We start from the raw sequence: 25,583 nt of genomic DNA on the forward strand, positions 1-25,583 counted from the left end.
GGCTTGTTTTTTGGGTTGGACACTTTGCTTTAAAAAAATGAGATTGGTGCTTTTGTTTACGTGCCTGGAGCTGCTGATGTTACAGTAAAGCATGACTCAGTGGTGCTCAGGCACAAAACGGTCTCGCCGAGCACACGTCGATACCACGACGAAGATGCATCGAGGCAAAACGAACGTACGGCTGCTGGTCTCGTTGGTTTCTGAAAGCAAAGCGCTTTATGACAAACGTGACAGTGACGACAAAAATCTTGAAAAGAGATTTCTGCTTCTTCCTTGTGACAAGTGAAACAGCGCCACCTTGCGTACGGGGCATTTCTGTTTATTATTATATCATCTAATGCCAGGGAGTGAATTTGCACATTCACTCGACAAGTGCGTGTGTGATAATCGTCACGTATTAGCTTTAAGGTTGAATACCATGTCTTTACCTGGGTCTTATCTAAAATCTCAAGAACACAGTGTCATATTCTGGTGCTTCCACACAGGGGTGTAAAAACAAAATGAAATAAAATCAAACTTCAATGTTTTCAGAAAACGTTTTTCCCTATTTATATGGAACTAGTGAAAACTGAATTTTAGCAGTTCACTAAGAGAGAGAATGTTTTCAATAATATGCGTATACGTGTGGGCATCAGAATGTAGTAGGATGACACCAATGGCATTCCATGCGCTCGCTTCGTTTCAGTTAAGACCTTGACTGCTGTAATCGTTAGCAAGCAGCAGCTATGGCGGAGTCAGGCAAATGCACCTCAGGTCTTCCTTCACCAGGAGATATGACTTCACTGGCACGGGCTCTATCTCACACCACTTTATCCCAGCTCGACCAGTCGGACGTGTTTCAGTCGCAGTCGTCTCTGTACAGAATAGCAGCCTCTCGGAGGAGAAGAATATCCGCTAGTCAAAGCGTGGACTCCTTGGACATGAGTCCGAGCGCTGAGGCGCGAGTGCTGGTCATCAACACCGGAGGGACAATAGGAATGATGTACCACAATGACGGTAACGTTAACATACAAAGTGCCTCGTGCTTTTTATTCACTATTCATGTATGTTGTTAAAGGAGCTTGCAGTTTGTATTGCTGTCTTTTTTCAAACCCGTGTATACACTGTACGTCACAAGTCATAGACACAGGTGAAGACATGATGTTGTGCATCATCATCATCATCATCATCATCACTGAGGCCTAATATTTGTATATACTACTCCTTTCAGCTTGTCCTCACATAGTATTCTCTGACATTTCTAAATGGAGGCATGAGGGATTAGTGGTTAGCACGAGTGTGTGTGAGTGTGTGTAAAGTGTGTGTGTGTGTGTGTGAGTGTGTGTGTGTGTGAGTGAGTGTGAGTGTGTGTGTGTGTGTGAGTGTGTGTGTGAGTGTGTGTGTGAGTGTGTGAGTGAGTGTGTGAGTGAGTGTGTGAGTGAGTGTGTGTGTGAATGTTCAGAGCCCAGTTCTGAATAATCGTGACTCAAACAATTGTCATATCTCGCACACCCATGTGGCCTGAAGTCCCTTTTCCTCGCTCTCACCATGTCATGATAGCTGTAATAGAAACTCTGAGTTCATCTATCTCTCCATCAATCTACCAATAGCAATACCAATTGCTTCCCGGGCGCCGTAGCAATAAAGATCTTTCTGATTCTGATTCTGATTCTGAAGTCGTGGTCAGAGGACAGGGTCAGCTATGATGCATCACTCCCTAACAGAGGCAGCTTGGACCCTGACCTCCTGATCAGTACCCCAGAACCTTAACTGTTGATCCATTACAGTCTTATTTAATGACTTTTCTTTTCATAAAGGGCTACATTTCAGATTCAGGCATCAGGTGTAATACCACTGAGTAAAGCCAGCTAATTTCAGTCATTTCTCTTTATTTACTTTTTACTGAATCATAATTTGATTTATGTTGAATTGATTATTGTAATACTACTATTGTAGTATTTGGGGTGAAGGGAGGATTACTAAAATTGAAGATGATGATGGCAACAAGTAAACCAAAAGTCTAGTTGATGAGTTCAAGGTCATTATTAAATATTAGTTTCTATTAATTTATTAATTATTGACCAAAAGTCTTGTTTGTTAGTCCGAGGCTGTGTTGTGGTCAAAAGCTGCCTTTTTAAATCCTCTTGTATATTCACTCACTGGTTTGTTCAAGATTCTCTCAGATTAAACTTCCACCAAGCTGCAAATGCAAGCTTCTTGCATACACATGCAGTCACACCTCAGTGAAAACTAGGGATGAGCGAGTACAGCATTATCTGTATCTGTATCTGTTAACCATATGAATTATCCGTATCCGTATCTGTACTCGGAGTGTTTGGGGCCTAACCCGGAAGTAGGCTTGAAATGGGCGGGGCTTTAACTGGTAATAATTAATTTGTAATATTTATAACAGTGGCTTACTACCTTTATGTTTTTATGAAATACAGCAAAAATGTCTGGTTACTGGTTAGAGACAGCTGAAGGTTTAAAAAAAGAAAACAAATCTCCGACAGGCAGAGACGCAATGCGAGTCGCATTCTACCAAGCAAGCACCACGTCTGAACGAACCCACATTTACCAGAACTCTACTGGTTAGTAAGTACGTATTATTAACGTTACAACCCGAAGTAAAAAGCTGAAGAAACCCTAAACGTTAACGGAAAACACCCGCGAACCCGAGTGACTGAGGGAGAGAGAGAGAGCTGTTCTGTGTGTGACTGTGAGTGAGCAGAGCGAGACACAGCAACACAATACATCTGTATGTGTGTTGGGGAGGGGCGCTGTGACTAGCCTATCACAGAACGCTGACACAATCAGATACACAATGATGATTTTCATTCAATCCGAGCACAGATATTGACTCGTATTACATTTACATTTACATTTACAGCATTTGGCAGACGCCCTTATCCAGAGCGACGTACATAAGTGCTTAAATCTCTAACATTGAATACATTAATGCTGGCTCACTAAGTTACATACTTAAGATACCATGAGTTTAAAACATTTGTTCAAAGTTACAATGAAAAAGTGTCAAAGGTGTGTTTTTTTTTTTGTTTTTTTTTTAAAAATGCGAAAGATAAGGAAAGAAGTGCTATTTGAAGTGTTTCCTGAATAAGTAGGTCTTCAACCGCCGCTTGAAAATATCCAGTGACTCAGCTGTCCGGACCTCTAGGGGAAGTTCATTCCACCACCTATTACTCGTATAATACTCGTACTCAGCAGAAGTGCTTTATCCGTACCGGATACTGGTTTCAGCCGAGTATCCGGCTCATCTCTAGTGAAAACCACTCACTGCCTTTGCTTCATGCTGTGCTTGGATTGCATATTTAAAGGAATGTTTTGAGGAACATTCACATCTGTCCATCGCCCTTCTTGCTCCAAATCTAATCGAACAAGCAAGAATATCTGCATGTTCAGGTGTACACTGGATTCATGCAACCAACAAATAATCACTGCTAATTAATGCCAAATAGTGACCGAGTACAAGGGCTAATGATTTTAGCATGCACATTTCACAGTGTTCTGTACTGTAATTTGAATAGATCTGAGTATGAACAGGCCAACCACAATTAATGTTGTATTACACATGAGACACGTTTTGAAAAAGCGTGAGTTGAACAAACATTTGCAGTGTTCATTAGCATGATACTAAGAGTGATGTTACTATTATGATGAAGCTTTTGCCATTTCTGTTACAGTGCTGTGTCCTGAACCAAATGCCCTGGTTAAAGCTCTCCGCAAACTTCCCACTCTGCATGACGAACAATATGCTCTGCAAACCCGACTCTTTGAGTACTACGATCCTCTGGAAAACACGCTGGTGCTGCCGTAAGTACACACACACATACGCACTGACTGATCTTTGACCTGTGTCTTTGGTTGGAAAACATACAGCTGAAATTGTAAAAGTGTAATAAAAACAACGGCCACAACAATGATATCAACTGCATTTATTGTTGGCCAGAATTTCATCATAGTGAAACGCCTGCATGTGTGGACATCTAATAACTCCTTACAGAATAATTGTTATATTATGCTCCTGTTGATGTTTAGGACAGATCTAAAACATAACAAAAGAACAACGTGTGTTTTTATGACACATGAAACTACAAGCTACATACAAGCCTTCGTTATGACTGTACATACTTTTATTGTTGAAAACTCAAACCCATTTGGCTTCAAAATCCACACCATTTAAAGTAACATCACATTTTTCCTCATTCTGTTGATTTTCAGCAATCTCATGGTTGGAAACATGAACTGAAGCTTTTGACCTGTAGAGCTGCATAATTTATGCTGCCACGTAATTAAACCATTTGATATCTGCATAAAAAGAACAGTTGTTTCTATTCAAGTGAGTGTATAATAATAAGACTTTCTGATGTCTGGATTTGATTAACTTTAGGTTTAAGTGTTTATTATATATTATGGCCAACAGAGGGAGCTGTGTACGTAAGTTTGTGTATTTCACTTTGAAGCACTTCTCCAAGTCCTCTTGAGATCCTCAGTCTAAACCTGATTGTGTTTGAAAGGGACATGAAAGAGTTAAATTAAATTAATGTCACGTGATCATGGTGGAGGGTCACGGGATTACCTGGGGAATAGGAATATTAGTCACCTGTTCACTTAGGGTGGTAGAGAGAGGGGGTGAGTCAGGACGATGTATTCTTTGTTGACCATATACATATACTCATACACAACTTTTGAAAGAAGAAATATCTGTCTGTGCAATAAAGAAGGGACTATTAACACCTGTTTGCCTCACGGATTCTTCATATGCGTCGCAAATGCATTGAGTTCCTGCTTCAGCCTCTCAGCGGCCTTTTACAATGTAAGATAGCCGCTACAGTGTTGTTTTGACAGGATGCCAACTCAACATGCTGATGAACTATCTCAATGGTCCTGTAGTACTGGTAGAATCATGTTTTTGCATTGTGTGTGTGTGTGTGCGCGCGTGTGTGTGCGCATGTGTATGTAAATCATTAGTTTGATTTGCTTACTGTCTGTCTCTGTAGAAACACGAGTATTAGCTACTTCATATGGTTATATAAACCAAAATCAGTGTCTTTAGACCATTATTTATCAATATGTTTAAGAGTATACTTTCAATGTAGCTGAATTTAGTTTCTTTAAAGTATAGCTGCCTGAAAATGCTATTTGTCCTGGAACAGTGAGATATTATGCATTTTGTTCTACTCACAAAGCAGTGTTTTATTACACTTTACTTCATTAACCATAAGTACCAGCTCATTCAGTAGTGATGAAGAATCAGGGTGTTAGAGGGAGATTATGTAATCTCTTACAATGATCCTTATTTTCAAATGTTACAACAAGAGGACCCTTGTAGTTCCTCAGCTTATACATAAACCTCACACATCTATGACATCTGGCGGATTTGTGTACAGCTGCAGCTCAAGTTAAGCTTCAAAAATCACGCCATGTGCTTCAGCATCAGGGGGTCCGACCCAGTTAGCCTGTGCTGGCGGATAGCACGGAGCCATAGTCTGAGCTGTGACCTAAGCATGTTTGATCTCTCGATGTGTTTGCATGGAGTCTTGCTGGGCTTATTGGTGTGGTGTCTGGTATCAGGAGAGCACATGGGGACCAGATACTCCTCCGTATTTCCCAAAGCTTAGAGGCTTTTCATAGGGTTGCACAGAGATTAAGCTAGTGGGGTGTCACGCCTGGTGTCCAAGTATACAGAGATGTGCAGGTTTGGTCATATATATTTACACATGTACACACACACACACACACATACACACATACACGTCACAAAGTCACAGGGCCATTTGATCTCCTCTCCCTGCTTAACATTTCTGTGTGAGTCAAGTAGATGTTATTTTAAGGATTATGTATCAGATAATAACATCTCAAATTACTGCTTAAAAAACAGTGACACTTGTCACTGTGAAGTTGCCCACAAACATACACTATTTTAGCCTTTAGTCTTTTTTTTTACCCTGAAAAGTCTATATGGTGTGTGGTTATAATGTTGCTTTGAAGAAAATTACAGAGATAGACCTTAAATCTTTTTCAAATGTCCACTATGTATTATTTATTTCCAGGTGAAAGAAATATACTAAAGGTATTAAAGATAAACCTACCACCTCAGGAACATGGGCAGTCTCAGTTTTGTTTATAATAGTAAGCATTGCACACTCGAATACTCACCATCTGTTGTGTCTTGCCATATAAATGCATTTGTGTGTCAGTGTTCATATTAGCAGTTTGTTCAGGTAGGATTTTGCAATTATGAGCCGTGTTCTCAACTTCTTATGTGGTTCTACGATGATATGTAAATGGCTAAAACCTAGAAAAAGGATGGAAAATAGTGTTCTGTTGTCATTTGATTACAATGTATTTGGTAAAAAGTGGCCATTATGGAATAAAAGACTAATTACTATTACTATGAGGCAGTGTGTATGCTGTAAAGAATAAGAGTTGATGTAACAGCATTAAACAACATGATACACTACAAACACATTATAGAAAATGGTTATATGTTTGGTTTATTAACTGTGAACAATGCTCAAGAAAAAAAAGTGTGGTTTAGTTTGTTCTCTTTCTTTTTTTCATCACTCGTTTCATCTTGTGCAAATCTCCTGCCTCCGGCTCAGCTTGAAAAAATGTTAATTTCACCCCTCCCCACAGGGCCCTTGCCAGCATTGTTAGCTAAATGAATAATTGGCAGTTTTAATACACTCTTTTTTCTGCAGCATCCATCCTTTAGGAATGTCAACAACATACATTTGGGGCTGTTCTTGTGCGCGGAGGATAATTAAAGCACTAACCGAGACTTGGCTCATCTGAGGGCTGTTGGAAAAAGGAAGGAAGGCTGGGAGGATTTTGTGTGTGTGTTTGTGTGTGTGCGAGTGTGTGTGCTTGTGCGAATGTTTGTGAGTGTGTGTGTGAGTGAGTGTGTGTGTGCGCGCGCGAGTGTGTGTGTGTGCGAGTGTGTGTGTGTGCGTGAGTGCATGTACTGTATGTGTGTGTGTGTGCGAGTGTGTGTATGTGTGTGCGTGTGTGTGCGTGTGTGTGCGTGTGTGTGCGTGCGTGTGCGTGCGTGTGTGTGTGCGAGTGTGTGTGTGCGTGTGTGTGAGTGTGTGCGTGCGTGTGTGCGAGTGTGTGTGTGCGAGTGCGAGTGTGTGTGTGTGTGTGTGTGTGTGTGCGAGTGTGCGTGTGTGTGAGTGTGTGCGTGCGTGTGTGCGAGTGTGTGTGTGCGAGTGCGAGTGTGTGTGTGTGTGTGCGAGTGTGTGTGTGTGTGTGCGAGTGTGTGTGTGTGCGCGAGTGTGTGTGCGCGAGTGCGTGTGCGCTAGTGCGAGTGTGTGCGCGAGTGTGTGTGTGTGCGCGAGTGCATGTACTGTATGTGTGTGTGTGCGAGTGTGTGTATGTGTGTGTGTGCGAGTGTGTGTGTGCGAGTGTGTGTGTGCGAGTGTGTGTGTGCGAGTGTGTGTGTGCGAGTGTGTGTGTGTGAGTGTGTGTGTGTGTGCGAGTGTGCGTGTGTGTGCGAGTGCGTGTGTGCGCGAGTGCGTGTGTGTGCGCGAGTGCGTGTGTGCGCTAGTGCGTGTGTGCGCTAGTGTGTGTGTGTGCGCGCGAGTGTGTGTGCGCGCGAGTGTGTGCGCTAGTGCGTGAGTGTGTGTCTGTGAGTGTGTGTGTGTGTTATCTCCCTCCCCTGCTGTTCCATTGAGCTGCTGAACAAGATTTGAGCTGCGCCTCTCTCCTTTTCTGTATAAGAAGGTGGAGTGCCATTGGAACAAGGGGTACTTATGAAAAGGAAAGATTAAGAAGCGTCTTTTCATCAAGCTGTAGACATTCACACTCCTCTGACAGCTCATCTGTGCACTCAAACATGCCTCGATCAATCTAACACCACTTAAGGGCTATATTAATATAAATGTGGGCTTTAGGGTGATGTACCCCCTTTTAATTAGGACATTGGGGTCATGGTAAGATGAATACGCCCCATTATGAGGGGTAGTTTGCCCCTCAGCTACCTCAACAAACACTTGCCTATTTACACTTGACTGTTTGCTTATGTCTGCTACTTTGCACACAAACCCAAATAATTGAGGACTTTGAGGCTCCATGCTGATCAACCAGAAGGCCACTGAAATAAATTTTTTGGGTTTCACATTCAGAACGTGCCCTCGAGCCACCCACTTTAGGTCCTTTTCTCCCTTATAATTGTATAGAAAAACCGAACACGGGCCAAACTTAGCGGTTTTCCTAAAGAGCGGCTTTATATAAACAGAGTATGAGAATCATTATCAAAGTGTTTTTGCAAATTGAGACGTTTTAATTGCCTCATTGGCTTAACTGAGCTTGTTAAGCTTTGCTCACATAAACCATTTGCTCCGGTTAAAGTGTGCTGCTTTGCCAAGCTTGTTATTCTCTGTGTGTTTTAGTGAATTGTGTGAGTTGTGTAAATTTAGTGTTTATTGTAATCTGAAAATCTAATTTTGTGTTTTTCTCCATTTGAATACAGCCTTTCCAAACAGAACAAAAGAATAGTGTATACTGTTATAGAGTATTCTCCGCTGCTGGACTCCTGCAACATGACAACCGATGACTGGGCCACTATTGGAAAAGACATTGAGGTACTTTTTTTATTCTGCAAAGTTACAGAATCAAAACATCTACAGTACTCACCATACAGCAGCACAACTTGTAAGAAAACATGAAATCAAAGCAGATTTAAACAAACACTGACTAAAGTGCCGTACATAGTTAAGAGAATTTAAAATATAGAATCTAAAACTTATCGAGTAACAAATTAATTTAAAAACATAAACAGTCACAGGTCCAATTAAGGAACTATCATGATGGAGAAAACATTTATCTTTTATTGCTTAACAGTTAAGGCTGATAAGACTTTTGGCGTAGAAGAGATGATGTAAATAAAATAAGAAATCTAGTCAGTAAAATCTGTTCTCTTTCTCACCTAATGTGTCCGACCCTGTAGTTTGTATCTGGTCTGATAAACTGCCTTCAGCTTAATTATTCACATAAATGAATGTGAGGGAATAAATTACACCAGAGTATCTGCAGCAATACCCGAGTTACTGAATTATGGCTTTATTTTTATTCCCCAATAATTTCCCATGTACATGGCTTGGCTTGATAAAATACATTGCTGACTTCATATCCAGATTATAGTCTACTAGATAAAAACCCCTGCCGCAGGGTTACAAGCAGAAGAAAGATGAGCTAAAAGAGAGTAAAAATTATTGGTTGTCATGAACAATAGTATGAACTGAATGACAGATGAAATTCTATTATTTTTACCTGTTCCATCAAAAATACACCGTGTTACACCTCAGTGACATCGTGCACAAGAGTGGCTCGGATCAGACCTGAAAAAAGCTGAGTCATGTATAACATGCTTTAAGATAAACAACTGATTATTAAACCAGATGTTTAAGCCCGATAAACTTTCTCCATGTTATCCTCAGAAACACTATGAGAAATATGATGGCTTTGTCATTCTGCATGGTACTGACACTATGGCCTACACGGCCTCAGCTCTGTCCTTTATGTGTGAACACCTGGGCAAACCTGTCATTCTCACTGGCTCTCAGGTACACACACACACACACACACACACACACACACTCAAACACAGTGCTTTGGCGATGAGAGTTTTTATAGCTACTCTGTTGTTCACAGTAATATGTTATCGTATGGTAAAATACATGATTTTGCCTCTGTGACCTTGTTGTGTCTGGCAGGTACCAATCTATGAAATGAGGAACGATGGGAGAGACAACCTGTTGGGGGCGCTGCTGATCGCAGGGCAGTTTGTCATCCCTGAGGTGAGCAAGGACTCCTTTGCTTTGGCATACACAAGCCATAGCTGGATAATCAAGCCATAAAACTGCTTTTATCACAAAGCATAGATTTTTGATGTATAAAGTCAAAAATCTGTTTTAGATGTTAAAAACATTAACTCTGCTCAGTATTTCAAGTACTAAGTGCAAATCGCAGAAGTTCATTTTGATCTTTGTGTGGTGTCGGTGGCTGTTTCTTATTCATATGGAGTTCCTCAGTGTGTTATTTCTATTGTTAAAAGAAACTGGTGTGCACTGAGTCACCACCACCCACGTGCGACCGGTTCAACAAGTCGGATCAGTTCATCTTCTGATGCAGTGTGGCAAAGAAGTCACTCTGAATCTAGTCCTGCAAACTTACTTGCCAGTGTCCTCTTGATCCACATTTGCGGTATGACACATAGATTGAGGCATTGAACAAAATGAAAAGGTTCTTCCCATTCTTTCCACACAGGTGTGCCTCTACTTCCATCATAAGCTGTTCCGAGGTAATCGTGTTACCAAAGTGGATGCTGGGAGTTTTGATGCCTTTAACTCCCCCAACCTGGCTCCATTAGCCAATGCCGAAGTTGATATCAAAAGTAATTTGATCTGATTCACTTAACCCCTCACACAGAAAGCAAATGTCACTTGATTTCTGATCATTTGATCTCTGCCTTCAGTTTTCTGCTAGATTTTTTTTTATATATCTTTCCTCTCTGCAGTAAATTGGGACACGGTGTGGAGGGCAAACACAACAGCAAAGTTCAGGGTCAACACACAGATGAACCGCAACGTTGGCCTCCTGCGTTTATTCCCGGGGATCACTGCTGACACTGTAAGATGATGTTCCACTTGAGTACTGATGTCGCACATCCATGTCTTTCTCATGACCTTAACCAACTGTATTATAAAAAGTACATTACTGCATTCGTGCCTCGTTCTTGTGTAGCTGACTTGCAACCCAGCTGCATGATTTGTCTAATTTCGTTGTAAAATCTCATGTTCTTCACTATACAATGAGATATGCAGTATGACAGATTCACTTGCCTGTGACCAGTGTTGATAGCTAAGTAATAAGACAGAGTTATGAGGCATGTCTAATTCTTCACAAAGGAGTGAGGAGTTGGCATTCGTGCTCGCACTTACACTCCAGCTCTCATGAAGAGAGGAGAGGGGGGAAGGAGCACATATTTACTACCTCAATCTGGCTCTTTTGCCACGCTACGCATCGACAGCTTTTTTATCAGCTTTTATGGCCTTGGGGCTTCTTTATTCCAGGTCCCTATATGGTGTAGATTTTATACGATTCCTTCTCATCTTCATGTAGATAGTTGTCCCTTTACCTACAGAAGCAAAGGTTGGAGTCAGGACTGTTATGGAAATGAGGGTGAATGGATGTTGTAGACATTGCAGATTATTGAAATATTAATAAAATTTATGCAGGATGATTGTCATACTGTAGGAAGTTATGAATTCAGACTATACTGGTTTTAGCAATAAAACAAACCAGATGTATAATTTCTGTGTATGCTATTATTTATTTTATTTTTCAGAATTGTATGTTCTTAAGTTAATTTTAACTACTAATTTTCTACTCCTGTTTGTTGTACCACTACATTTTACTACCACTTTATTTATTTATTTATTTTGCAAAATCTTCTCTTGCTTTGGTATGCTAAGCTGTGAGATTGAACTGCAGTTCACAGGTAAGGAGGGATTTTGTGTCGGTGTGATAGCCGTCCTTGGCTGGTCAGGTGGTTAGAAGATACTCCAGATGTGCTACAGTGGAGTGGGGGTTGACAAGATTTTAATTCAATCTCCAGCATCGTTAATTCCCCTCTCTCTGGGACTATTGGGCCAAACAGGCTCTTAAGTGTGGCAGTGTGGCGGAGTGATTGTGTCGCTCCCTATGGGACCCATTACAGCAGAGGGCAAAATTAACACACTGTGCTCACAACATTTGTCAGTGAGGTTGGTGGTTTGAAACATTGCTGATAACTAAGCTTAGCTAAGCTTAATAGAGTATCTTTGTTATTGTACCTACAGATGAACTTAACTATCACATGACCTGTTTCATTTGACCATAAGTAAGTGGACGAATATCAGTGTGCCCAATTGCTTGTTTGACCAGGTTCGAGCTTTTCTGCAGCCACCCATGGAGGGGATTGTCCTGGAGACCTATGGCAGCGGTAATGCCCCAGATAACCGTGCAGACCTGCTGGAAGAGTTTCGTAAAGCTACAGAAAGAGGAGTTATCATGGTCAACTGCACCCAGTGCCTGCGAGGCTCTGTCACCACATCATACGCCACTGGGAAGGTGTGTATGCGGGTGCACATGATCCTGTGTAATAAAGTCCTAAAGCAACACCATTCTATATTGCGCTCAACTGCTTTAATAGTATTTTAATTATTTATTTGTGTTTTAATTGGTCTATATTTCCACTATATTGTTTCATAGGCCCTGAGTGATGCTGGATTGGTGCCTGGGGGTGATATGACTCCAGAAGCTGCTTTGTCTAAACTCTCCTATGTACTGGCCAGGAAAGACCTAACGACTCAAGAGAAAAAGAAGGTACTGTGGACATTACACTATAACCCGATATGTAGATAATGAGAACCATTTCATGTTGAATCACTAATAATACACAGAGCTCAGGGAAACCAGGCCCCAAACAGTTTTATTCCAACTCTTCAAAGTTCACCTGTCATTACATTATGGGTGCTTACATTTAATAATCTTGTCTAGGATGTATGATAGGTGATCTGGCAGAAATCTCTCATGTGGATGTTTTGATAGTAATTCATGTGGCATTGATTACCTGTTTTTTCTATGCGGCGTATACATTCTCTGTTTTTGGCATGTAGATGTTGAGCCGAAATCTTCGTGGTGAAATGATCGCTCACTTGAAGGGGGCCAAGCTGACACTCAGTGACAGTCGCTTCATTCAAGTCATTGCTAAATCCCTCAGCATCAGCTGTAAAGAGGTGCGGGAACCAGATTCTTTTCACATTTCATTCCCGGAAGGTTTCAGCCATATATTTGGTGCCTTGGGATCATATTCTCTAGTTTTGCACTGATGAATGACTTTGATTGTAGTAAATGATTTTTGATTGTAGTAAACATTGTTGTTTTCAGGAGCTGGAAGCTATCCGTGATGCCCTGACTCCCACATTAGCCTGCGCTGCTGCTAAGATTGGCGATGTTGAGGCGCTGGAGGCAATTAAAGAGATGGTAAGACTCTGTGGCATGGTATCAAAGAGCTCATCTCTGAATCTCTGAGCTGAGCTTATCTTCACTTTATGAAGATTCAGACTGTGTTTATCAAGCACATCAGGCTGCAGTCAGGAATGGAATGGCTCTGCCCTGTCACCATTTCCTCGAAGCATTCTCATGTCTTTACTCAACTACCGAGACCAGTTTTTAGACCAGTTTTCACACCTGTTTTAGACCAACACACATGCACGCAAAAAAAGGGGCACTTCCTCTGAAGTTCATTGCAGTGGATGCACTAAATGTGCTGGAATTGTGTTTGATTTTTAACACGCTTCATCTTTTTCTGACTGTGTTCTTCTACACAAAATATTTCCAAATTATGCACCCACCATTGATAATAGCCATTTATGCAGTTGAACATAAAGTATATCTAAGCAAATTTTACATCAAGGAGTGAAGTAGTAGCTGTGTTATCTTTAAGGGGAAGGATACTGCTCTCATGCTTCCCTGGATTAAAGAGAAGAGAGGAAAACAATCATGTTTTTGTCTTGTCTAGGTAGAGGTCATTTTGAGATAAGGCCACTAATGCACTGAGGAGATGGCATCCAAGCCATGTTTGTAAAGGCCTGCCACTGATAACCTTGCTCACCATACAGCTGCACTTATGCAATTGAATTTAGCATTTTCAGAGTAAGCGATCAAGGTAACAAGTGGCACTTTGAGTTTTACCTTAGGGCTGAACTGAACAGTGACTGCTTTGCAACAAAATCCAGTTTTCTACTGCATGAACGGATGAGACCCCACCAGCTTTAGGGCATCTTGGCATCAATGATCATAAAAGTCTGTGGAACTATACTGGAATGATGAACGTCATTCTTCCTAAGGATATTTTCTCAGTTGTTGTGATGATGATGGTGGTGGAGAGCTCTGTCTAACACATCTGTCAACATCTCCCAAAGTGTTCAGTTGTTGAAATTTGGTGACTGTGAAGGCCGTAGTATATGATTTACATCATTTTCACACTTATCAAACTATTCAGTGAACCCTTGTGTCCTGTGGATGAGGAAGGCTTCAGCACCATGAGGATAGCAGTGCTTCATCGTAGGATAATGGTGAGCTGTCAGAATAACTTTGTATTGATTTGCAGTGGCGTTTTCCTTTAAATGACAAAGGTGGATCAAAACCATGCTAGCACAATGCCCCACAGAACCACCAATTATACTGTAAATAAACTACAATTTTATCAGGAATACAGAAGAGAATACAGTGTTTATGATTCGTGTGATTCATTTATTTTAGTGTACTTCATTAAGATGTTTAATAATTGGAGGTTCCACAGATATTAAGTTTTTTTTAAACTTGATGCCTAATGCACGCTAACATAGGTAATTTTTTGAAGATACATTTTCAACATCACAACACCTAAACATTGAAAATACTGTCCTTGAGCTAGTTTAGGTAACAAGAGGGAAAAAGAAAACAATAGCCAAAAAAAACCACACAGGAATTAATGGAAACAAAAGAGAATTCTGAACAGAAAAAATCTAGAGTCCATGTTTATATCAGCATCAGATATATAATTTCTTTGACTATTAACACACTTCTCCAAAAGCACTCAACTTTATACAAACTGGCATAATTAACACAACTGACACTTGTGCTTGTGATTTTCTGGACTGTGTGAATGCTCTTTCTACAGGGAGCAAACTTGAGCATGGAAGACTACGATGGTCGGACTCCTCTCCATATCGCAGCCTGTGAGGGCCACCTCAAATTAGTGCAGTATTTACTGAGCCTGGGAGCCACCGTATATGCCAAAGATCGCTATGGGAACACGCCTCTTCGAAATGCTGTTCGTTTCAGGTAAGATGATCTTACATGGTGCACCCCACTCCATAAATGTTGGTGCCCTTGGTAAAGAAGAGTAAAAAGGTTATAAAAATGCCTTTGGTTCATTAGCTTAATCTATCTCTGAAAGCCAACAAGAGAAAGTTAATAACTTTCAAACTTCCTAAATATATAATGTTTGAGAATTTAAAGGAAATTCTGGCTGTGTTTGCAAAAGATCTAAATCTACACGAAATTGTTTAAGTGAGAGTAAAAGTGAGAGGTTTTTAAAATAATTATCCTAGTCCCTGTTCTAAACCCCATTGAAAACCTGTACTTTGAACTAAAGAGTTCAGAAGGAAGGATCCCAGCCACTGGAAAATCTGAAGAGATTCGGTATTGGGGAGTCTCTCAATCTCATCAAGCATCACAGGACTCACTGATGGTATGCTATTCTTTAGTTCATTTGAAGGTGAAATTTCTTTTTACCCGTTGAAACCAAGGGTGACAATAATTATTGAGCTGCCTATAGCTCTGTATATGTTATATAAAATGCGTGAATGTGAAGACGTGTACATGGATTGCGTGTAGACAATTGAAGGTTTTCACCATGTTTACTGAACATTTGTATGCATCTGACAGTATGTGTTGTCACACAGGTTCCTGAAAGAAAGCTTTGATTCTTAGTGGGTGGGTGAGAGTCCGTTGGTGTCTCGTTTTGCAGGTCTGTTATCACATACCGTATTTCCGATTTACCTTAGAACAGTGTCAGGGAACCCTTATGGTTTCAGCTTGTTTAACAGTGAACAGTTTTGTTCCAGTAAACAAGTGTATTTCAAGTTCATCTAAGGTTCTATGTTTGCTTTATAATGCAAAGGTTACTGCACTCTGTGACTCTGTGACAACTCAAGGACATTTATGTAATTGCAGTAAACATGTGTCTCAGCCAAGTTCCTGACTCAAGCCCAGGGTTCGTGGCATTGGATCCGGCTCCAGCACAAGCCTACTGATGATGAATGAATTAATGAAGTCATCACAATTAGAAAAAGGGAATGTTTTGTTGTCTGACTTGCTTTTTGGCACTGATATGCATTCAGATGGAGAGTTTGTGAATCTATTAGGCTGGAGGCTGTCTTGCTTCTAAGGTGCCTTTAGATCTGTTCAGCCGTCTGTTTTTCATGAGCAACAATCTCGCTGTGCGCTTCTCTTACAAACTCCCTCAAACATAAATGTTAGACATACGGCTGGCCTAATTGCACACAATCCTAATGATCATCGTACGGTCTGTTGAGCGCACCAGATTATGGCTCGGCTCAAGAAACTAGGACAGAGTTTCTTCCCTCTTCATTTTCTCCAATGTTACACAGGCTATCAATAGTCTCTCTACATCTCTCTCTGTGGGGACGTTACATACAAACAAACCAGGATGAGATATCAGCCTCATTAAAGGAGGTAGAAGGGAGGGGTTGTAACTAAATTACAGTTGTACACAGCAGGGAGTAAAAGTGTGTGTGCATGTATGTGTGTATGTGTGTGCAGGAATTAGAGAGACTCCTTAAAGGCCTTGACAACAATTATCATTTAATTAGAGTGAGCATGAGACAGTCAGTCACTGGTGCTTATTTTTACTCCCGCTGTTATATTTCCTCGGTGTTCTGAGACCTTGGGCACGTTTTCATTCCTGAGGGAGTGGTTCAGATCTCAGTAAGAAGCAGTATCGCCATCCTTTGTGTTTTTTCTTTTGAGGAGAAACACCGCTGTTTCTTGTTGCATCTTCTTCCTGGGCAAGGTCACTAGGTTTTCTTTTATAGGCATCCACAAAGCTTTGCATTTGCATCGATGCTCTAAACTGAAAGATCAGCAGTAAGAGGCAATTACGGGCTTTAGAAATATTTTAAAGCGATTCATTTGAAGGCGCTTGGCTTCTTGTTTTTTTGCCCCTACAACAGTAACTGAAGGTGTCATGTTGCTATAAGGAAGAGAAAAGTAGATTACTAAAAGGTGTGTAAAATAAACCAGCCCTACCTGCTGTTCTCTTCATGACTGACAGATACTATGACTAGCAGAGGTAGGACTAACCGGATATGCAACAGCCACTAGTTCTGTGAGTGAATTAAAAGAAAACATATACAGCTGGGTAGGGCCAAACTGTAGCCCAGAAATAGATTAGTGGAAGAACACACCTATTATTATGTGAGCAACATCAAAATTTCCAAGCTAAAAGTTTATTTAGACCTGTTTGGAGAAGTACAGGTTTCATTTCAGTATAATGAGATGTTTTAGATCCTTTAGATCTTAGATCCTTGTTTTTTTTTAGTTCTACATCGATAATGGCGACCATCTTAACGAACTACTGTCATTCAGGGATACAGTCGTCGCTATTCTTTTTAGTTGTCGTCTGTGGTATGTTTGTTTGTGGTGTGATGTCTCGACTTGTCCCAGCCTGTCTGCACCATTGAAGTCACCTCTGTGCTCTAGTATCAGACACTAAACTCTCGTGCCAACAGTCGCTAAGAGCAGGGGTTAATCAAACATAATCGAACAATCTTTCCACAGTTCCGATTCAATAAAGGAACATTTCCTATTGATTTCCTAACGAATTGAGGATTCATTACATTGCTATTACTTAGAGTTGGAGCCATTGTATGTTATTGTATCCATGGAACTTTAGACTGGCTTCACCCACTGATTTTTCTTCAATATGGAATTGTACTGCTTGATGCCAATACACTTTCGGAGAGTTAGAAGAAGATGCTGCTGCTTCACAAGCAAGACGTCAGCAGTTCTAGTTTCAACAAGCAACTCTCTAATGTTTTCCTTGACTGTTTTTTTCTCATAGACACAAAGACGTGGTGAAGTTACTGAGAAAAACAGGAGCCCATTTTTCTCCTGAAGAAATAGAAGGTGCTGGAACTGAGCTTTGCAGGTGACAGACACTAACCCCCACTCTTCCTTTGTGTAGCATTCATGCAGGTTTGTCCAGTCCGTCAAGGCTTTCTCGGATTTTGGAAAGTTCCCTAGCTACATTACATGCATACAGCAGATATAGCATGTGCCTGGTATTTGAAGTTTAAAACAAATGCAAGCGCAACATGCTTTTATTTCACAATTTCACTATATAACATTTCCATATAATGGCAAGAAATTCAGATTAACATTCTCACATTTATAAAACAATATTTAATGATATATCATGAAGTTTTACACCAGGTTAACAGGACTGTTGTGTGCATTTTTAGGAATCTATGTTTTATCAAAACAGGTAATTTGTCTGTGTATCTGTATCATAGTCTGGCAGCAAACGCAGACTTGGAAGGCTTGGAGCTTTGGCACTTAGCTGGAGCTGATCTAACTATGCCAAGTTATAATGGGCAAATAGCCATAGAGGTGGTAAGTAAAACTAGCATCCCTTATCATGACTCATACAGAGTTCACTGTTTGTGGCATGGGATGTCAATGTCAATACAGTCAACGATAACAAAAAATAGTAGCTTATATTTATGGCATAAATCCAGAGCGACTTGCATTTATCTCATTTATACAGCAGAGCAATTGAGGATTGGGGGCCTTGCTCAGGGGCCTGGTAGTAGCAGCTTGGTGGCCCTGGGATTCAAACTCTCAACCTTTCAAGCAACAGTCCAACACCTTAAACACTGAGCTTCCCACCACTTCCCCCTTAGCCTCTTTATTTTAGTGTCTGTGTTTAGCTCTAGAACTTTGTAAGACATAAAACAATTAGCCCTTACTTCTGTCTCGTACCGCTCTAGATGTTCAGTATAACTCAGCCTCTGTCTTTCTCATGCAGGCCATGCAGTTTGGCAATGAGGAAGCTGTGCAGTATCTTCAACGAGCTGCACAGTACCGAGCTCAGGTAATTGTTTTACACACACACACACACACACACACACGCACACACACACACACACACACACACACACACACACACACACACACACACACAAACTGAAATCATCTTGATTTGAATTACACAGACAATTTCAGACAGATTAAAACAAAGTTCAAATGAATGCTAAAGCAATCTGATTTTTGTTGTGTATTCCTTTTTGTTGCATAACACAGCATCAGACAGATGAAGGTTTTGAGGTGAACATTTCTTTTCCATTCCATTTCATTCCTGAATACCTTTAAAGGTTTTCATCCATTTGCAGTGTTCTGATTATGGGAAATGTCTTGAGGCATTAAACAATCAGACAATCAGTTCCAGTTTCACCCTGATCTGTGTGAATTGTCATCCTTTTGTCTGTCTTCTGAGCAAAATGTGTGTTGTCATCTCACAGTTTTGTAGCATGTACTGTTTTCTGCATTGATTAATTGTTTCTTCCAGATATCAATAAATATTCTTTACATTTCAGGTTTTTGATGAAATCGAAGAGGTAAATTCCTTATGATTGGTGTTGCTTATTTAAAGCCACAATATTACGAGTTCATATATTTAGAGTCTGGTTTTTGCTTGTATTTATAGCTCCGCATGCAACGTGGAGGGAATCAGTCCACCCACACCTACTTTTAGTGCCTGGTTTGTTGTTCTACCGTACTGAAATGTCTGAGGCTGTAATATATGTAGCTAGCATAAACGTTTTTTGTTCTCAGCTCTTTAATCTTTCTTCTCTAAATAAATTGTTGTTCTGTAAATAAAAGCTTCAGATATCCTAACCTTAGTTTATCGAAAGTTTCAAATGCTTTATACACACATTTCAACCTGTGTGTCACTGCACTTGCGTTCTTTTAATTGTGACCTTACCAATTATTGCTAATTTGCTTATTATATGCCATTGTTTGCAATTATAAGGGTATGAGGATATAATTTTCCCCTTGCAAATACATGGGTAAATGATGTCCATTGTTTAAATTAAATATGATCTGGAGGTAACTTATTAAAGTGCAAAATTTATATTTGAATTTAATTTTATATTTTAATTCTCTATGGAAAATATATTTCATATTATACATTTAGAAGTCAAAACCTTTTTTTGATTTTTTCATTTTTTTGATAATTTTTTCCAGAATGGTGAATTCATCGAGTTTTCAGCTTGTCCACAGAAATCCTAAGGAGACAATCGCACAAGCATGCTTCCCTTTGACAATCGCACAAGCATCCGTCCCTGTGTTGCTTTTCATTCAATGTATTTGTAGTGTTATTACAGCAGATAGTTTCACAAAGCTGATTTACTTTATAAACGAGTCAACTAAAGGTGGCAGCGTAACGAAATCATCTTGAGAAGACGTTTTTAAGTTTTTAATTTTGCTCATTAGGATTATAGTATAATAGCACATTGGTCACATAATACAAGATCAGTAAACAGTACTGGCTTCTGGAAATGTTCAAGGTATTAGTATTAATGTTTTTTGATCAGAGCATAAAACTGGCTTTATCCATCCTTCCTTTAATCCTGTTTTTTAAATAGATAATTTGATCTTGTGTCAATACAATTTGAATCCTTTTCATTAGAGAATAAGCCATTTATTTTCCCTGTGGACTGTATGTATACATAACTAAACAAACAACTGTGCTTGTATAAATGTTCAGTTATCATTAGTGAATGTCCTTTTATGTTACTGAGCAATATTAATTAAGTGTTGATGTCGCATCAGTATTAGAAAGTAATAAAGTGTTATGTTCTAAGAGTCTTCCTTTGACAGGGAGTGCTACAATATGTATTGTACATTTTAGAAAGTGTTTGAGAACTAGAGAAGGCCATGTTTGGGAACGGTTCCAATTCAAATATACTGTTAAACCATATCTGGTGTAATCAGGTTTGTTTATCATCTCATTAGGTGGTCAGGAAGTGGAAAGAGAGTGTTGTGATTTGCACTAGCCAACATTGGTTTGGCTTTTTGCTAATTCACCATCTGCTTATGTGAACTGGCACAAAAGAGTTGTGCAATATTTTGTCTCTTTGCAATTCACCTCAGCATGCAGTTCAGTATGTCTTAAAGATGCACAAGCATGTAGTATGACTCAGGTAATATCCAAAAGCTGAGAAAATATGTCTGTGTTTGTTGTTATTATATGAATGTGAAATGATGGCAAATCTGTTAGATAAGCACAAACACAGAAATAAACATTTTCATCCTTATTAATTGCAATGTGTTTATTCATTGTTTCTAATGGCTGAACAATCTCTCACTCTTTCTCTCATGAATATACATGCTTGTCATGTTTTAAAATGTGGAATATCTTGAAGTGCAAGCTTGTTGCTTTACCTGTTTTGTAAAGGAGTTTCACAGTAAAAGTGTAAAATAAAAAATTAGAAGACAACAGTATGAAATACATATCATATAAAACTTTCTATATAGTTTCTATATATAACTTTCTTTTTTCATTTCTTAAGTCCAGAGCTGTGCCCACATACACAGTTGTTGCTGACATCCAATTGTAATGTTAGCTACACTTCTATTATCAGATATTATCCCCCTCCTTACTATTCATCAACTCTTTCATTTCAATTCATTAAACAGTTTACAGATACCACCGGGTTAAAATCATAGAAGTATAATTTTTCTTTTATGTACAGGATATGTATATTACCAAGTATTCTGTAATGTGCAGCCAGAAATATCTTCATGTCGGTATATGTAATATGTAATCTCTTCGTGTTGGTATATATAATATGTAGCTGGAAGAAAGATCTTGTAGTAGAAAGCAGTAGATCTTGTGTAATGTATAGAACAATTTGTGACAAAACGATTGAAAAAATCATATCATTTTAGTATTTTGTCGCAGTTTTACAAAAACATGGCAGTTTGTAGCTTAAATTATGGCAGATATCAGTGTTCTGAATGTACCTAAAGTAAAAGACTAAAACAGGAAGAACAATTGTACTTAGATAAGAATGAATGGCCCCATATTTTTAATATATGTGTGCCTCATTATTCCAGGTCTTTTTTTCTGATTTGGATGGGAATACGGGTGTAAAAAATAACTTGCATGTACAGGACAATATACATCGATGACTAATAATATACAGTATATAATCAAAAGTAGTTGTAGTAGTATATGAACAAAAACTAGTTTCATCTTCCCTGAAGAGCAGAGCAAGGAGAGACTAAATCTGGGTATGATAATCAGATGTCCACATACTGTACATTTGGTCATATTTGTACATGATCTTTATGGAAATATACAAAGATTCTTGACACACATGGAGTGTTCATGATGAAAGGTGATTTGTGTGCACAAGTGATTAAACTACTTTTATTTAAGGGTTTAAACCATGCTAATTTCAGAAATCCACAAATAACTGAGAATTATTTCTCTTTTAATAAACAGCTCATTTTGATATTAAAGCATACAAATGTTTAATTTACATAACATACTTTTTAAATGCCTTTCAATATCACCGTGTAATAGTAGTACGGTTAAAATCGTGTAGTAAACTGGGAATTTATGCAAGATAATGAGATTTTTTTTAAGTGGTATACACTGATTTTTGGAAGAACGAGACAGAATCGTGTCCTGGGCAAGGCTGAATGTGGAATTGAGTGTTTGGGGAGTAGGTGCCGCAGGAAGCCAGGAGAGCCGGTCTGACCTGCAGGGCCTTCATTCCAGCCTGTCGCAGTGAATAGAACTTGTATGAACAGTGCCCTAAGCTCTCAGTATAAAAACACTGCTTTGTCAAACACTTGGCTCATCGGGGCGAAGACACTGCGGAGAAAGTTCTCCTTGCGCGGCCAGTTTTGCTCTTTCCTTTTTTTAATACAAAATAAACCAATATTATTAACTTCATCAAGTTTTCTCACCAAGGATCTGAAACGCACCGGGTCGATGCCGGACTCCAACAGCCTTCGGTAAGACGACTTGCTCCGCGATGAAAACCGCATTCTATCTTATTTAACAGTTTATCAAACGCAGTACGCCGCTCTTTGTGTCGGGCATTTGACCTGCTCATTAGTAGATTAGTTTGCGGTTTTGGACGTAGCTCAAGCTTGAAGATCACATCGCGTACCTTCACTACCCGGAAACGATGGCGTTCATCTGGTCTGTCTGGTGCAGTGGTTCTTAACAGTTCAACAGTTCTATCCAAAAATTGTGAAATGTTTAGGACCACTTGACCAGGCAGACGATTTCTTGGGTTCCAGAAAAAGCAGGAAAAAGGAGCTCCTCCCTCTGTTTATACTTCATAAAGCTGGTGCTATAGATATGCAAACTGATGCTGTATTCTCTAGTCTTGGTGAAAGAGGGACATCATAAATAATTGTTAGATTGTGTGTTTTTTGAAAGTCTTTCCCCAAATAATGCGTGAGCTTTTAATGAAATGTTTTGATATCATGACTGTATTGTATTGTATTCTTTTGGTAATAAAACTTTCCATGCAGAAAATGTAGTGTGTACAGTGTTTGTTTTGACAGCTTGAACAAATTAATCCATCCATTCATCCATCCATACATCCATATATCCATACATCCATCGTTTCTTTCTTTCTTCTGATTTATTTTTTATTTTTTTATCTATTTATTTTTTTTTTTACATTTTGCTATTTTAATGCTATGTGTGTAAGTGTGTCTGCAGGTTTTCGTTCCAGCTAAGCAGAAGCACAGCTTATTCCACTTGTGATTATTCCAGCTTATTCCACTATTGATCTTGATTTTCAAATGATTGCTAGGTGTGGCCACTGTTTGGCCTGTAATGAAAACCTGCAGACAAACCAATACTTTTCGGGTAAGATTGAAAACCTGTGCCCTACATGTTGCTCTTCTTTTATGAAGACTCCGAATGAAGCGGATGGACACTTTCCGTGTGAGTTTTGTGCTGACTCTAGCGCTCTCCGTGGTGCTGAAGAGTCTCTCCGGGAGCTGGAACATATTTCCCCTCCATTTATCCATCCTGAAGACGTCCGGCATTTTGTCCAGATGATTTACGGTCCCAACCTTACAAGCGTCTAAGCGTGACAAATGCACAACAAGCGAGGCCAAGCGCTGAACGAAAACTCAGGCAAATCAATAAGCGCAATTATTACGTTAAATCCTTACATCAAGTCTCATTAGTTTACGAAGACAAGTAAAAAAAAAGTGATCATTACAGCAAAAACACTGAAGAAGACCATGCAAACAACACCTTAGTCAACAAACATATTCATCACACAACACACAGATTGCAAGCTATTAGGAAACAAATCCAGCGGATTATCTGGCTCTTAGGCACAAGAGACAGGAACAAGATGGAGAAGAATAAAGAGACTCATGAATTGTAAATAAGGTCCGAAATTCAAATAGGCGAATATTGATTTGTGTCAAGTGAAAATGAGGAAAAAACATCAAATGTCACATTATACCAATTTATCGGGCATCAAACCTTAAAGTACACCCAAGTGGAAAATATACAGATATAGAATGCATTGTATCTCATCTGATTAAATATATATGTATATTTATTGTACATTTTGACCTTTAGGAGGTAACTTTGAAAAGTTTGATTTTTCATGTTTTATAATACACGATCTATAATACCATGAATAATCCCTATAAGAACCCTTTTTAAGATACCTTTTTCAAAATCTGAAAATGTAAAAATTAAACCACCCACTGAACACAATTCCAATAAATGTCACACTGTCACTACACTCACATTTGCTTTAAAGAGTCTTTAATAAATTATTCATAAACCCAAGATCGCAAGTTGCTTTCTTTATCCGAGTAAGGCGCTTGATCTCAGCGGTGTGCCTATTGCACCGATATTCACTAAATGCTGCTTGTTATGGAGCAGAGGGGAAGAGCTCTGATGATGAGTACGGAGGAGGAGGAAAAGGAGGAGGACATGTCAGCACTCTTAATGAGGAGCCCGGAGCGCTATGCCTACACGGGCGAGGCCACCAGATGTCGGCCCGGGGTCCCTTGAGAACTCTCTCTGCGGAATTTCATCAGCGTGCCGGGGTGACCCTGCCCCATCCCGCGGCTGCGCGTGCTAAATCACCTTTACAACGGATTGCAATCATCAGGTCCTAAAACACTAACGTATGAGTGACCCCCACCACACCTTTCCAGCCCACACTGTCATCTCAAAAAGAATTGTGTTCGTGTGTGTGCGCGCTCGCGCTCTGTGTCCGTGTGTGTGCATGTGTTTCTCTCTGGGTTCGTGACGCGTGAGCGTGTTTTACTTAGGCGACAAATTTATGACGTACCGACCACAAGCTAAGAATCTCAGTGATGCGATGAAATGGTATTCACGGTCGAACTTGTCAACAATCAGCAGTGTCTCCCCTTCATGGGGCGACGGAAACGACTCCTCAAACCAGAAACGACTTTATTACGGCAATAATGGCCACCTGCTTATCTACAACGAAGTCCTCTGTGTGCACTAGATAAGAGTTTTATTAACAGGCCGGCTGTAATGTCCTGCATTCAGTGTACAAACAGCGGCATATAACCGACTTAATCAAGCATAATAAGCTTCAGCCTATAAGGCGCTCGATTGTAACACAGCCCGAGAACGCAAAACGAAGGAGCGCTTTAATGTCAGTGCGATCTGAGAAACTGGCTCAGAATAATCCCTTATATTAAGCCACATTAATCCACAACTGCCGCACAGTAAAGGTGGAGAAACTCATTTCAGCTTCGAGATGTGCAATCTGTTATGAACAAAGCGTCAGGCTCGAGACACAAGCTGCCCAAAAGTGCCTGCAGCCTTTCCAAGATGTCGATGGCATCAATAGCTGTTTAAAACATTTATGCGGACTATACACGCTTCCGTGGCAACCCCATATATTTTAGGGTAAAGAGCAACATATAGG

General features: G+C 39.8%; 1 protein-coding gene across 5 annotated transcripts; it reads left to right on the forward strand.

Annotated features, from left to right (window-relative positions):
* The first annotated feature begins 650 nt into the window (after positions 1-650).
* Positions 651-20,933, forward strand: aspg (asparaginase homolog (S. cerevisiae)). Of its 5 annotated transcripts, XM_060879691.1 has the most exons (19): positions 651-996; positions 3,681-3,810; positions 8,471-8,582; positions 9,438-9,563; positions 9,714-9,797; positions 10,267-10,393; positions 10,517-10,629; positions 11,926-12,111; positions 12,253-12,366; positions 12,660-12,779; positions 12,931-13,026; positions 14,708-14,871; positions 17,675-17,761; positions 18,126-18,225; positions 18,641-18,706; positions 18,916-18,939; positions 19,209-19,229; positions 19,319-19,372; positions 19,861-20,933. In XM_060879691.1, the coding sequence occupies exons 1-18, from the start codon at positions 726-728 to the stop codon at positions 19,364-19,366; spliced, it is 1,989 nt and encodes a 662-aa protein (XP_060735674.1). In that variant the 5' UTR covers positions 651-725; the 3' UTR covers positions 19,367-19,372; positions 19,861-20,933. The 5 variants fall into 5 exon arrangements, with proteins under 5 accessions (XP_060735674.1, XP_060735676.1, XP_060735678.1 ...); XM_060879693.1 differs by lacking the exon at positions 19,319-19,372; XM_060879695.1 differs by lacking the exon at positions 18,916-18,939.
* Positions 20,934-25,583: the final 4,650 nt, after the last annotated feature.

The sequence above is a fragment of the Tachysurus vachellii genome, chromosome 10 (genome assembly GCF_030014155.1).
Source record: "Tachysurus vachellii isolate PV-2020 chromosome 10, HZAU_Pvac_v1, whole genome shotgun sequence".
Lineage (NCBI taxonomy): Eukaryota > Metazoa > Chordata > Actinopteri > Siluriformes > Bagridae > Tachysurus > Tachysurus vachellii.